The 13,052-nt window shown below is 56.0% G+C and overlaps 1 protein-coding gene across 1 annotated transcript in view; it reads right to left on the reverse strand.

Moving 5' to 3' along the window:
* Positions 1-13,052, reverse strand: part of SMTNL2 (smoothelin like 2) — a 23,346-nt gene that overhangs the window by 9,189 nt on the left and 1,105 nt on the right. Inside the window, exons 2-7 of the mRNA XM_008069085.1 lie at positions 5,411-5,498; positions 4,680-4,922; positions 3,992-4,064; positions 2,498-2,677; positions 1,257-1,374; positions 868-1,019 (exon numbers count right to left, since the gene is read on the reverse strand). Coding sequence (XP_008067276.1) covers positions 868-1,019; positions 1,257-1,374; positions 2,498-2,677; positions 3,992-4,064; positions 4,680-4,890 — 734 coding nt within the window. The 5' untranslated portion in view covers positions 4,891-4,922; positions 5,411-5,498. The remainder of the gene's footprint in view (positions 1-867; positions 1,020-1,256; positions 1,375-2,497; positions 2,678-3,991; positions 4,065-4,679; positions 4,923-5,410; positions 5,499-13,052) is intronic.

Raw genomic sequence — 13,052 nt, forward strand, 5'->3', positions numbered from 1 at the left:
CACTCACCTCAGCCTCCCAAAGGTACGGGATTACAGGCTGAGCCACCGAGCCCGGCTGAAAAATTGACTTCTTAGAATCAAAAATCTACTTTTAAAAGTTCCAGATATGACTTTTAAAAGTAGATTTTTTACTTCTTAGAAGCAAAAATCTACTTTTAAAAGTCGGTGTGGTGGCTCAGGCCTGTAATCCCAGCACTTTAGGAGGCAGAGAGGATTGCCTGAGCTCAGGGGTTCAAGACCAGCCTGGGAAACTTGGTGAGACCTGGTCTCTACAATAAACCAAAAAATAAGCCTGGCATGGTAGCTCATGCCTATAGTTCCAGCTACTTGGAAGGCTGAGATGGAAGAATCACCTGAGCCCAGCAGGTCGAGGCTGCAGTGGTCATGAGCATGCCACTACACTCCACACTGGGCACTGGGCAACTCTGACTCAAAAAAAAAAAAAAAAAATCCCAGGTAGTATCCAATTTCTTGCTGATTGGCAGCTGTGGCTCATCTAAGCAATGGTATCTCTCCACCAGCCTAGAAAGGACAGATCCAGTGCTCTGGGGAGCTCTGTCTCATTACTCCTCAAGCCTAGTCATGGCTGGTCTCCCAGACTGCACCCCAGAGGCTGGACATCCAGCAAAGAGGACAGGTACCCCAGGAACAGAGCAGCACTCCACCACTGAGTGCTATGTGACCCTGGGTAAATCCCTCTCCAGGTCTCAGTCTCCCCATCTGTACAAGTGGTAGACCAGATGGCCTCAGGGCCTTTAGCTCTGCAGACAGCTGCCTCACCTGCTGGCCTTCCATGCCCCACCGGAAGCAGAAGTTGGGTTCAGGGACCGGGCTGGGCTGGCAGCCAGCGGGATCCACCATACTCACTCAGCCATGGTAAAGGCCAGCTCGAAGTTCTTCTGTCGCTGTGTAGGGCTCAGGGCATTGTAGTCGAAGGCATCAGGGAAGAAGGAGTGCACCAGGGCACAGAAGGCCATGCCGTCACTCCAGCTGGAGGAGAAGTTCTGCAGGTCCACGTGCTATGAGCAGGGTAAGTAAAGTCAGTGCGGGGGCCTAGACACAGGACTCCTGGAATCTCTATGCTCATGCCGTGGGCAGCTGGGTACCCACTCAGCCACTCACAATTTCCCTGCCTCCCGCCCCATCCTCCCAGCCTCAGCAGACTCTTGCTCTGACCAGGAGAACAAGGATGGGGTGACACCTGGTCGAGACTCTGGCCGGGAGTCATAGGAGCCAGGGGGAATCCTGAGGCTCACCTGGTAGCCCAGAGTCTTGCTGCGGCACCACTCGAGCAGGATTTGCTTAATGCTGCTGGCACTAGCCACGCCAAAGCTCTGGGACCGCTTCAACTTGGCCCGGGTCTCGCCTTTCCCCCTGTGAAGAGAAGGCAGGCCTGCTGTGGGGACACCCCTCCAGCTGCCATCGCCCAGCCTGGGTCCGGGCAGAGAAGGGCACGTCCCTGCACCGCCAAGAGAATGCCCCCACCTGCTCTGCCCTGTCAGCAGAGCTTTGGTGCCTCACAGCCGTGTCCATGGCAGCCCATGTACCAGCTGCACGGCCTCCTCTGATGGTATGTGGCAGAACTATTGCCCCTTGCACCCCTCCAGGTCCCCTGTTTATTTCCCACATTAGGACGCAGAATGACCTGGTGAACCTGAGACAAAGGACTAGAGCCCACGTGGCCCTCTGCTTGAAGCACCTTCCTCCCTCCTTTCCTTCTTCTCACCCCTTCCTCTGGTTCCCTTCCTTGATGGAGGATCTCTTGCCCTGATGGCTCTTTCCAACCCAGGAGGGATATTTTCCTCTCTGGGCCCTAAAGACCAAAGCCAGGTTGTTTGGGGTGAGTGGGAACACTTTCTGGGTCTGCCTCCCTCACTAGAATCAAGCAGGGACTGGCTGTTGTCTCTGTCATCATGCAGGGCCTGGGCCACATTCTGCACACAGCAGGCATCGATAACCTGCACAGACAAGAGGCCTGGATAAGTATGCAGAGGTGGGTCATAGGCCAAGGATCTCGTCTCTCACAGGGCATGATAGCAGGCCAGCAGGCGCTCAAGTCCCACAGCTTCACTTCTTCAGCCCTTAGGTAAGTCCAGTCCCATGGCTGGGCTTCCCAGCTCTGCCCAGGAATCCCAGTCCCCTTTTGATCCCAGTCATGCTCAAACACTAAAAGAGCCACAACTCATGAGGAATGTGGGTGTGAGGGCAGCCAGGGACACGGGGGTGCAGACTAGGGAACAGAGGAGACGAGAGGGGCTCTTACCAGGCCTTGCCTACTTCCCTGCCTCACAAGCCCTCAACTCCCCACAACGGGGGCCCCCAACCTGCCACGTGGCCCAGTCCTGATTTTGTGCCTTGCCTGAGAGGTCGTCTTGAGGACCCACGCCCTGGGGAACAGGAGAGGGCCCAGCCTTGCTCTGATATGCCGGCCCAACTGCAGCCTGAGTCCAAGCCTGCTGTGGGGGCCCCGGCCAGGTCTGGGGGTGAGCGTCCGTACTTGCCCGCTGTATCCTGCTCCCACTTCTCAAACAACGCCTTCCGGGCCTGTGCCCCCGAGGTGCGCGGCAGCGTCTGTGACCTCACCAGCTCCCTGCGACGCTCTCCCTGCCGATGGGCCTGAATCGTGGCTGGCGGCTGCATGGACACAGGTGACTGGGGTGGCGTCACCAGTGGAGGGCTGAGAAGAGAACCACCAAATCAGGAACATGGGCCCACCTGCCACTGGCTCACCTGGGTGCCAGGGTCTCCCTCTGCTCCAAGTGAGAACGAGGCAGACAGTCTGCACCCACAACAGGTGCTGTGGGAGTGTGGTTAGAGAGGAAGTCCTGCGTGCTCCAGTCCCCTGTGTTGCCCTTGGAAGCAGGGCTGGCCAACAGGCCCAACTGAGGAGAGACAGAGGGCCCCTCTCTGGACATAACCACTCCTTGGCAGATGTCAGTGCTTGGGGAGGACAAAGGACACCCTCCTCAGGCAGGAGGTATACCCAGAACCAACCCCACCAGGACCAGGCCTCCGTCCTCCACCACTAGATAAGACTCCCTTTGTTCTCCTGAATAGTTTGCCAGGAAGTCATAATTGTCTTTTTATTATTAAAAAAAAGAAAAGCCACCGGGCTCAGTGGCTCAGCCTGTAATCCCGCGCCTTTGGGAGGCTGAGGTGAGTGGATTGCCATGGGTTCGAGACCCGCCTGGGCAACTTGGCGAGACCTCATCTCTACAATAAATCAAAAATCAGCTGGGCATGGTAGCACGCGCCTGTAGTTCCAGCTACAGGAAGGCTGAGGCAGAAGGATTGCCAGAGCCCAGCAGGTAGAGGCTGTGGTGGCCAGGAGCGGCCACTGCACTCCAGTCCGGGCAACAGAGTGAGACTCCAACTCAAAAAAAAAGAAAAAAGAAAAGCCGAGTTCACCATCTTACCTCTACCTCCAATCATAGTCCAGCTGACTTGCAGGAGCATAGGGACAAGGCAGGCTGGGGGAGCCCTGCATGACAGAGATGCCCCTGCTGGCCTGCCTCTGCCCATAGGCCTCTCCAGGTACCTCTACAGGTGGTGGACAGCAAGCACCCAGCTCTGAGGGACCCCAGCCAGCTGGGATGGAGGAAGACAAAGCAGAAGACTCTCCTATGCTCCTTCCTCCCATGGGGCCTGAGACATCCCCTCCATTCTTTTGAGCAACTTACTTTGAAGGGTCCACAGATAAACCAGCCTGCAGCCGTATTTCTCCAAACAAAACTCCAGCATGCCCCGCTACCTCATTTCTCCTGCTCAGACACTACCTACAAGCCCTGCGGCCCTAGCACTCTAGAGGCCCAGGCCTTGGGTGAAGACATCCAGCCTCCCTGAATCTTTCTCCCAGGCGCTAACCTGAGGAGGATGCCTGCTCTTGGTCAGCACAGGAAGCTCCTGCAGGTGTCCTGGGCAGCCTGGACCCAAAGCAGAGAAGTCACCTGGGGAGCGACAACCCCACAACAGAACGTGGGCTCTGACTCACCTGTCATGCTTGCTTGCCATCACTGCCCCATAGCCAGAGCTCGATAGAGACCGTGTGAAAGAGGAATTCTTCTCTGCAGGACACAGAAAGGGAGAGAAACGAACCCTGGCCTCAGGGAGGGCCAGCACAGCCTCCCTTCCTCTGACCCAGCCCTGCCCCATTTACCCAGCATTGCTCTGCAGCCTAGCAAGAGTCCTTGGGCTAGGCTGGCCCTGTCCCAGCCAACAGCTGAGGAGAAAAGAGGCTGGGAACACAGAGCGACAACATAAAAGAGAACTTTCAAACTGCCCACACCCTGCTCTCGAGAGTACAAAGCCCAGGGCCTCCCGTGATGGGTATCCCAGCCCCTCCTGGGAAGCCCACTCAGCAACCCCAGGACACACCACTGGGCCCTAATCCAAGCCCATGTCTGGCCTGAGGGCCTTGGGGGAGGGGACTCTGCCAAGTGTGCCAGGCAAGAATCGCCTTCCAACCACAGCCTTGGCCTGTTGTGAAACACGGGGAATGACACTGTTTCATGGCATCTCTGAGAGGAGTCCAGCCAGGATGGCTACAGAAAGGGGTCACAACGACAGGCAGAGCCAGGGCTGGGCTTGCCCTGGGTTTTCCCAGTCTCCCACCAACCCTTGCCCTTCGCCACCCACCCCGAGCTGACATCTAATCCCAGGACATGCTCTCCTGCTCATACCACTGGGACTGGGAGTCCAGGGTGTGGTGGCCTCACTGGGGCTTGGGCTGAAGCCCCCCAGGATAGCAGCAGACGTGGGAGACAGAACTGCGGCTGAGGTTTCTCCAGAGAACCTCTCGGAGACTCGGGTGATGGCCGTGACCGGCTGATGGGGCAGCCGCAAAGAGAGGCTCATGGGGCGAGGCTTGGGGGGCTCCGGTGCAGGGAACATTTGGGCAATCTCAGGGAGTCCATCACCTGGACCTAGAACATGTGACCAGCAGGGGTGGGGGTCAGCTGTAGCAGTCACAGGGGCCTCAGACCTCCCAGGAGGGCTCTAGCCTCCCTGTACCCTCTTCCCACTTCCTCCAGAAAGGCCTCCCTGACCACCCCAACCTCCCTGACATCCCCTCACCAGAGATATCTTGCTTTTCCAGCCAGAGTTGGTTTTTCCCAACTTCCCCTTGTAGCTCACTTAAAAAATATGTCAACTTGTCAGTCCACTCTGTACCCTATTTAGTGGCTTAGACAAATTCCTCGGCCCCCTACTTGCTTTCCTCTAGAAATAGGGATGCTCACTACCTCCCGTTTCCCTATGTGTAAAAAGTTTGACTTCACACTGAATGAGGCTGTTCTCCCGGCAGCTTCTCTGCTTGTTGGGTTCATGCTTAAGTCCCCACTGAGCCAAGGGATGGCCCAGCACAGATGCATGGTTGAGGCCCTGGCCCCCAAACCTATCCAGCTGCCCCTACCTGCGCCTGGCTGATGCCCATTCTCAACGATGCACGAGTTTGAGGTCCTTCTCCTCTCCAACTCACCGCCTTCGTCATGATCCACACTCTAGAGAGACACAAATGCCACATCAGCTAGGGCCAGCTACCCACCCACAAAATCACTTCCCAAAGCCCCTCCTGGGTCTGGCAGGGAAAACATCCACATTTTGAGAGAAAAGAGTCCCAGGAGGTCCAGGGATGGGCCGACACATGGCAAGCTGTGACAGACCCACCCCAACTGCTGAGCCTGAGAGGCAGAGCCCAAAAAAGCTGAGGACAGAGGTCACAACTGAGGGTTCTAAAGTGGGCCAGGCCAGCCCACCCCCTGCCCCAGGCTGGACCAGATGACCAGGGTCAGGCCAGCCCAGCCCCCTGTCCCTCTCAGCTGAGCCAGGACAGCATGGGTCAGGAACAGCAGGGGCCCAAAGACACAAGGTCCTTCTGGGCCAATGATGGGCAACAAAGCCCCCTCACACTGAGGCTCTCTCATGGGATGCAGGGACACAAGACTTACCCAGCTAGGCACTGGCTCCATGCAATCCCTCCATCCTAGCTGGGCAGTGACAGTGGGCGAGGCATGCAGGGGCAGATTGACAGCCAAAACCAAGAGCTAGTGTGGGGCCTGGGATCCTGGCTATGCTGCTAACCCACCGTGTGACCTCAGCCATGTCATGTCCCTTTGGGGTCTCAGTCTCCCTGTTTGAGACATGGCAGCAGTCTATGCAAGTGCCAACTGGCAGCTACCAAAAGTCAAGCCCTTTTCCTGGGCACAGCCACCTATGCTAACTTGCATCTGTCCTCCCAGGTGGACGCTGCCAGCCTCATTTGACAGATGGGACCTGAAGGCTCAAAGAGGGAACATGCACTGCCCTTTTATATAGCAAAAAAACAGCTGGGACGTGTGGCCAGGAGGGAAGTTCTCCTCAACCTTGGTCCTGTCCTCCACCTTCCAGTGAGGGGGTGGGAAGGGCTGAGAGTGTCTGAGGGCTGGTGGGGGCTCTCCTAAGATCTTCAGAGGTTGGCCTTGCCTCTCCTAGATGCCTCCAGGTTGGCCTCCTGGTTCGCAAGTTTCCCAGACAAACAATAGCATGTCCCGGGCCCCAGATGGCTCAGCTCCTCTTGCAGCGAAGGAGGTGCCCACCCTGCTGTGGGGAGAATCAGTTTGGCAGGGAAGCCGGGCACATGAACAAATGGAGCTAAGCTAGCATGAGGAGGCCTCAGATACCCTTCATCCACCCCAGCAGGGCAGGGAAGGCTTCCCAGAGGCAGGGGTGCCTGCGTTAAGTTCAAAATGAGCCAGGTGGATAAGGGGGGGAGGTCATACCCAGCAGAGTGAATTGTGTCTACAAAAGCAGAGAGACATCAAGGCACAGATATGCTGACCACACATGACCAGAACACAGGTACCAGCGAAGCTGCTTGCCTCAAGGACTTGAACTTGACTCCTTAGACAAGAAGGAGCCCAAAGTCGTCAGCTCTGTGTTTCAGGAATGCCCTTCAGAAGCCAGCAAGAGAGTGGCATAGGAGAGACCAGATGGCAAGCTACCTCACTTGTCCCGGGTTCTGGTTCAGGGAGATGGTGCAGTGGGAAGGCCAAGGGCAAGAAGGACTCAGAGCTTTGGGGCACAGGGATTCAACAGGGAGAGCTAGTGGACATGAGAGGAAGGATGCCAAACCTCTTCCAAGCGCAGGCTGGGGGCCTAAGTAATTGGGAAGGGTTAGAGGCAGGTTTAGAGGGGAAACAAGGATTTTGGTTTGGGACATGATGAGTGCAAGGGCCCTTAGGACATCAGGGAGTTGAGGAGATAGCTGGATACTGGGGGGTGAAGTTTAAGAGAAGGGAAGAATGAGCATAGAGAAACAGGAACCACAGCTTCCAAGGGTGTCTGGAAGCCCAGCAGAGAAGAGTGGCTTGGGGCTCATAGGGGCCTGGGGCGAGACACCCCCATTTCAAGAAGCAGAAGAGGAGTCTGTGGAGGAGGATGGGAAGGAGCAGTCAAGAGGTGGAAAGAAACCCTGAAGAATGTTGAGAAAACAAGGGAGGGAAGTGAGTCTGAAGGCGGCCTGAGGTCCAGGAAAAGGAGGGGAAGATGAGTCCCAGCAAGCATTTGTTGGGTTTAAAAGAAAGATTGCTGGTGATCAGAAGTTTGAGGAGAGGAGCACCTGGGGGAGACACTGGGGAGAAACAAAGACACTAGCAGCTTTAACCTTAGGGGAGTCAGAAAAGGAGTTTCTCCAGATGGATGTGCCAGAACCGCATTTATAGGCTGAGGGAAAGGTGAGGGGGCCATCTGCAGGGTCGGGCCCTGGGGAGGTAAGGGAGAACAGGACCCACAGCCTGAGAAGAGCTTAGCCTTGAAGAGGAGGCGATCCCTCAACCTAGTTCAGGAGGGTGGCGGAGAAGAGGCAAGGCCCATTCACAGGAATGCTGGAGAAGGGCACAGGGTGCCTCCCACCTCTCAGGCACCCCAGATCAGGAAGGGCACCCCTGGAGCCATGCCACTATAGCTAGCCTGAAGCCAAGGCAGCAAAGGGAGGAGAACCAGCCAGTCCAGCTGGAACCCCAGCCCCCACTGTCCCCAAGGCTCTGGGGTCTCCACATCCCCCCACCCACCCTGCTCTGGCCCAACAGGTTCCACAGGTCCAGGCAGGGGCCTGGAGGGACAGGCTGACTGTTCTCCTAGGAATGTGTGTCTCTCTGGGGGGCCCCCCACGCACCTGTCCCTGCACGTTGCAGGACCCCCACACCCCACAGTGCCCGAGGGGACCAGACGCCATGATCAGATGGCACCAGTGGGATTCCTGCTAAGGGGTCTCCAGCAAAGGAAGAAGGGGAGGGCAGGGCTAATTCAGGCCAGGAGGCTGAGCCCCTCACTCTTCCAGCCCAAGACTAGAAGCATTTCTCACCCGGGAAACAGCTCTGCCTGTGCCTCAGAGGAAGGAGTAAGGGGCTATTTGAGAACACCCTCCAGCCCATCACCACAGGAGGGGGAAACCAAACCCAGAGCGGAATGGAGGTGCTCCTAAATCCACACCTGACTAAAGGTAGTTGCAGAGTCGAGGTTTGGGGCTCTGGTCTCCTGCTCCGACCCAGGTCTCCAGCCACAGAGCGCTCTGGCCTTCCAGAGGGCAGAGAGGACAACTCCCAGGACGTGGGGCAGGCTGGGAGGTTGACTGGCCCCACCAGACCTGCCTTAGCCAGAAGAGGGTGAGGAAAAGGAGTGGGACTGGGGCAACCACCCAGCGGGACCTTCACAGAAAACAGAGCTCTTAAACCAAAGGGCCAGGCCAGGCTGGGCAGTACTGGAGCAAGCTGTTCTCCCAGGGCCCAGGCCCACGCATGGTCTCCAGTACCCTCCCCAGTGGGTTACTGTCTTCCTTTGGCAGGTCTTCCAGGGGGCAACCTGTCTTGGCCATGGGAAAGGGAACCTAGGAGGGGCCTCAGTATGCAGGAGCCAGGGCAGAAATCACTGGAGAGTCCTGGGCTGAGAACGGTACCTTCAAGATTCCTCAACTCAACTTTGTTTTAAAAAGGGGGAGTATTCCCATGAGGGAGGCCAGGCCTGGCTGGGAACCTTAGGGGAGAGGCAGGGGGATAAGTCTGATTTCACAAACTCCAGGAAACAGGATCATCTTCCTGGGAACGTTTTTAAACATTTTTGTGAGGAAAGGAATAATATTTCAGGCCTTCTCAGCACTGAGCCACGCAGGCTCATACGTGGGGACATCGCCCAGGCGAGGCCAGGACCTCCACCCTAAGACAGCTAACCCCACTGCCCCGACCCTCCTCCACTCACACCACAGCTTGAAAGGACTCAATTCAGAAGACTCCCCAAAGCATTTAACTCTCTTATCACACAGTGTGTCTGGGAAAGGAAGGCAGATAAGGCGAGTCTGGTTTCTTTCATGGTCAGGCTCCTGGCAGCTGTTCCTGAGGGACTCCACTGCCTCAGCCACGGGGACCCCATGGCTCCAGCTCAGCTGAGATGACACTTCCAGGGAACAACTCTGGACCAGCCTGTTGGGGCCTGAGCCTGGTCTCAGGTGGTCACCATCCACCCCAGGCCCTCAGCTGGCTCCCGGCTCCCTCCTCCCAGCCAGACAACAGCAGTGAACAGATTCCTGCCCACTCAGCCAATCCCCCTGGGTTTAGATACAAGGAAACTGAGGTCAAGCTGGGAGGAGATGCCCCCAATCCCTCACAGTGAAAGTTCTAAAAGCATCTACTGTCAGTTCTAGGGTCTCAGGCCTCCTGCAGGAAGCCCTTCCAGATTACTCCCACTATACTGCCCTGTCCTCTTCTTCTTTCCCAAGCTTCCCTGAACATTCTTCCATCATTCCATATTGTCCCATGCTGCAGCAAGGTCAAGCTTTGTGCACACAGAAGTAGATTACTCAATTAACCCTCATGCTTTGAATTCAGAGCAGATTGATATGCTGAGGATGGCATGGGGGTGGGTTGGGTGGGTTGTAAGTGCATCCTCAGAAAGGCTAAAAGTGCTCACTGGCCAGAGTGGAGCCTTGAGGTATGCAGGTAGAAGGCCCCCAGCACGCTGAGCAGAGGAGTTGGGCTTTGTCTGGGGAATGAGAGGTTTTTAAACATGTCCTGGTGGCAGAACCTGTCGGTGTCACAGTGCTCTGTGGGAAGTGTCTGGAAATATGGATACACCTAAGTCTGTCTTATGAACATGACACTCTACATGTCCATGGTATAAAACCACCACTGTGAACTCACACGTGCCTAATAAGCAGGGTCATTGGCTGTTTCTGAGGTTTTACCGTATGCTTGCTCATGGAAGCAGCTGTCCAAGTTTTATATACGGAATGATAATATACATGTAGATTTGTATAGATACACGCATATATATACCTCCAACCCTGTCAGTGCCCAGTCTGAAAGGAAATAGGTGTCTAAATCCCACTGTTTGTTACAAAGGGGAAGAATGACACCAGCCTCTACAACGCCTGACCACAAACCAAGTAGCACAGCCACCACTGGCTTGCATGGGTAGAATGAGACCCCTCCCCCAGCCAGACCTCCACCACACAGACATGGAGCATGAGGTAGATCAACCAGCAGCCTGGCACACAGCTGTGACTCTGTCCATGGTCCACACTCCAGTTTTGCCCCAAGGCAAATCTGAGATCCCTTGTCCGCCCAAATCTGAGATTCCTTGTCTGTGACCAAGCACCCGCTCATGCACTACTGGTTGGTCACAGCATGTGAGCCTGAGTGTGTGGATGGCTCCACAAGGCTCCTCTCACTACCAGAAACTGGTGCTGAGCCTGCTCCCATGCTCCTGAGACAGTGAACAGCATGAGAAGTGAGAATGGACGCTTCTGGAGTCCAGCAGGAAGCAGCTGCCTCAGGCCCAGATAGCCAGGGGTCATGGGGTATGGAGCCTCTGACCCAATGAGGGACTGTGGCCATCCTCCACCCACAGTGCTCAGCTATATTGCTGTTCCACAGACCACTCCCTATCAGGGTCTCCATCCTTATTCCCCAATAGGCTGAGGCACTCCTGCTGACCCCAACCTCTTCTTCCAAAAGGGCTGGCCTCCCTGGAGTGGGTTCTCCAGGTCCTCCTTGCTCTCTGGAAGTTCTCTGGCCTGGTTTTTGTTTCCTTTGGACTCTTCTACCTCTGTCCAGAGAGCTCCCTGACCTCTAGCCTTGACCACTCTCTGAAGCCAGTCCCAAGAGCCCATCTGCACTGCAGCAACTTCACCCAGATGTTCCACAGCATCCTCAGGTTCAGCAAGAACCAAGCAGGACCCCGTATCTCCGCCCAAATCTGTGACCCAATAGTTCCCCAAGAAAGGGCTCTCCTCTCTGCTTATGTTCTCATATCTAAACAATACCCCACCTGCTGATTTGGCCACTGACACCCCTATTTAAGACAGTCCCCCAGCATACCACGGCCCAGCTCAGAACCTTCCTTGGACCATCAAATTAAGTTATCTGTCTCCAGGCACCCACCATCCATCCCCAAGAAAGGCTGCCAGACACAAGAAAGACCCCATCCCTCCCCTCATCCATCAGCCCCCAACCAAGAGGACCAACTTGGCACCAAGGAATGACCAATTCCCACTGACAAAATTCATGACTGCAGAGACTCATACATATATATGTGTGTATCTATACAAATCTACATGTATATATCACTCTGTATATAAAACTTGGACAGCTGCTTCCAGCTGCTTCCAAGCATACGTTAAAATAAAACCTCAGAAACAGCCTATGACCCTGCTTTTTAGACACGTGTGAGCTCAGAGTGGTGGTTTTATACCATGGACATGTAGAGTGTCATGTTCATAAGACAGACTTAGGTGTATCCATATTTCCAGACACTTCCCACAGAGCACTGGGACACCGACAGGTTCTGCCACCAGGACATGTTTTAAAACCTCTCACTCCCCAGACAAAGCCCAACTCCTTTGCTCAGCGTGCTGAGGGCCTTCTACCTGCATACCTCAAGGCTCCACTCTGGCCAGTGAGCACTTTTAACCTTTCTGAGGATGCACTTACAACCCACCCAACCCACCCCCATGTGCACCAGTAGCAGCAATCCCCTGGCCTCCAGCACAGTCTTCCCAGGATACCCACTGGGAAGAGGCTACTTGTTTGGAACAGAACATCTCTGGCTGCTGGAACTCAATCTAGGGCTGTCTCCCACCCTGGCTGGGACCTCCATGGGCAATGCCTAATTTGATCCCCTCCCCCTGGCCCTCCAGGTGCAGCCTAGCCCACAGCAGGAGATCTGAGTGCCCCAGGGATTGAACCACGAAGGGGCAGCAGGTGCAGACTACTCAGACCCAGACCCTGGAAACCCAACCCCAGAGCACATGCCTGGTCAGAATGGAAAATCCCACCTAAGGGCCACTGCACACACCATGGAAACATTCTAATCGGACCTGCCGCTCCGGGAGGTCCATGCTCAAGGTAGTGACTGGTCCAAGCCGGCCTCCACCCCACCCCCACTTGGTGTGGGCCTCTGGCCAACCATTGACCCCAGGAATCTAGATACTGCTCAAAGCCGGTTTGTCCCTGTCTCCCTTCAGGGTAAAGGATTTGCCCCCTGCCATGCAGGGTTCCCCAGTGCTGCTGCTAGGCCGTGCCCTGACCAGATTTCATCCCCCACCTCCGACCCCTCCCTCTCACACACACAGGGGCTTCAGTTCTCAATCTGGGTTAATCCATAACTGAAACCGTCAGGCCTCAGTGAAGTTGCAATGCAGGGGCGGGTGAATAAGCGGGCGGGGAGAAGGGGGAGGAGGAGTGGTGCTGATCGTTACAGCACGCCGGGTGTGGCCCAAGACAGCGCTGAACAGTAGGGGGCCTCACCTCGGGGCCCAAGTCCTTGGTGCAGGGTACAGAGGGGAGAGAGAGGCAGAACTCTAGGCAAACAGGACCGGCCTTCAAAATAGGGAGGGGAGACAGGTGCAGCCTGCACGCTAAGAACCGCTTCCCCTGCCCTCCCCAGCTCTGGAGTGGTGGCAGGACCCCCATCACCTAGTCCCAACGCTCAAGCCTGCGGACGCGCGCGGGCGCACGCAGTCGGGGCGAAGGGGCGGCACCAAGGCGCTGGACCCACTCCCCCGCGCACGCGCACAGGCACCCACG

Source organism: Carlito syrichta, unplaced genomic scaffold, assembly GCF_000164805.1.
Source record: "Carlito syrichta isolate Samal-C Ts95f unplaced genomic scaffold, Tarsius_syrichta-2.0.1 Scaffold311807, whole genome shotgun sequence".
In the NCBI taxonomy this organism is placed as follows: domain Eukaryota; kingdom Metazoa; phylum Chordata; class Mammalia; order Primates; family Tarsiidae; genus Carlito; species Carlito syrichta.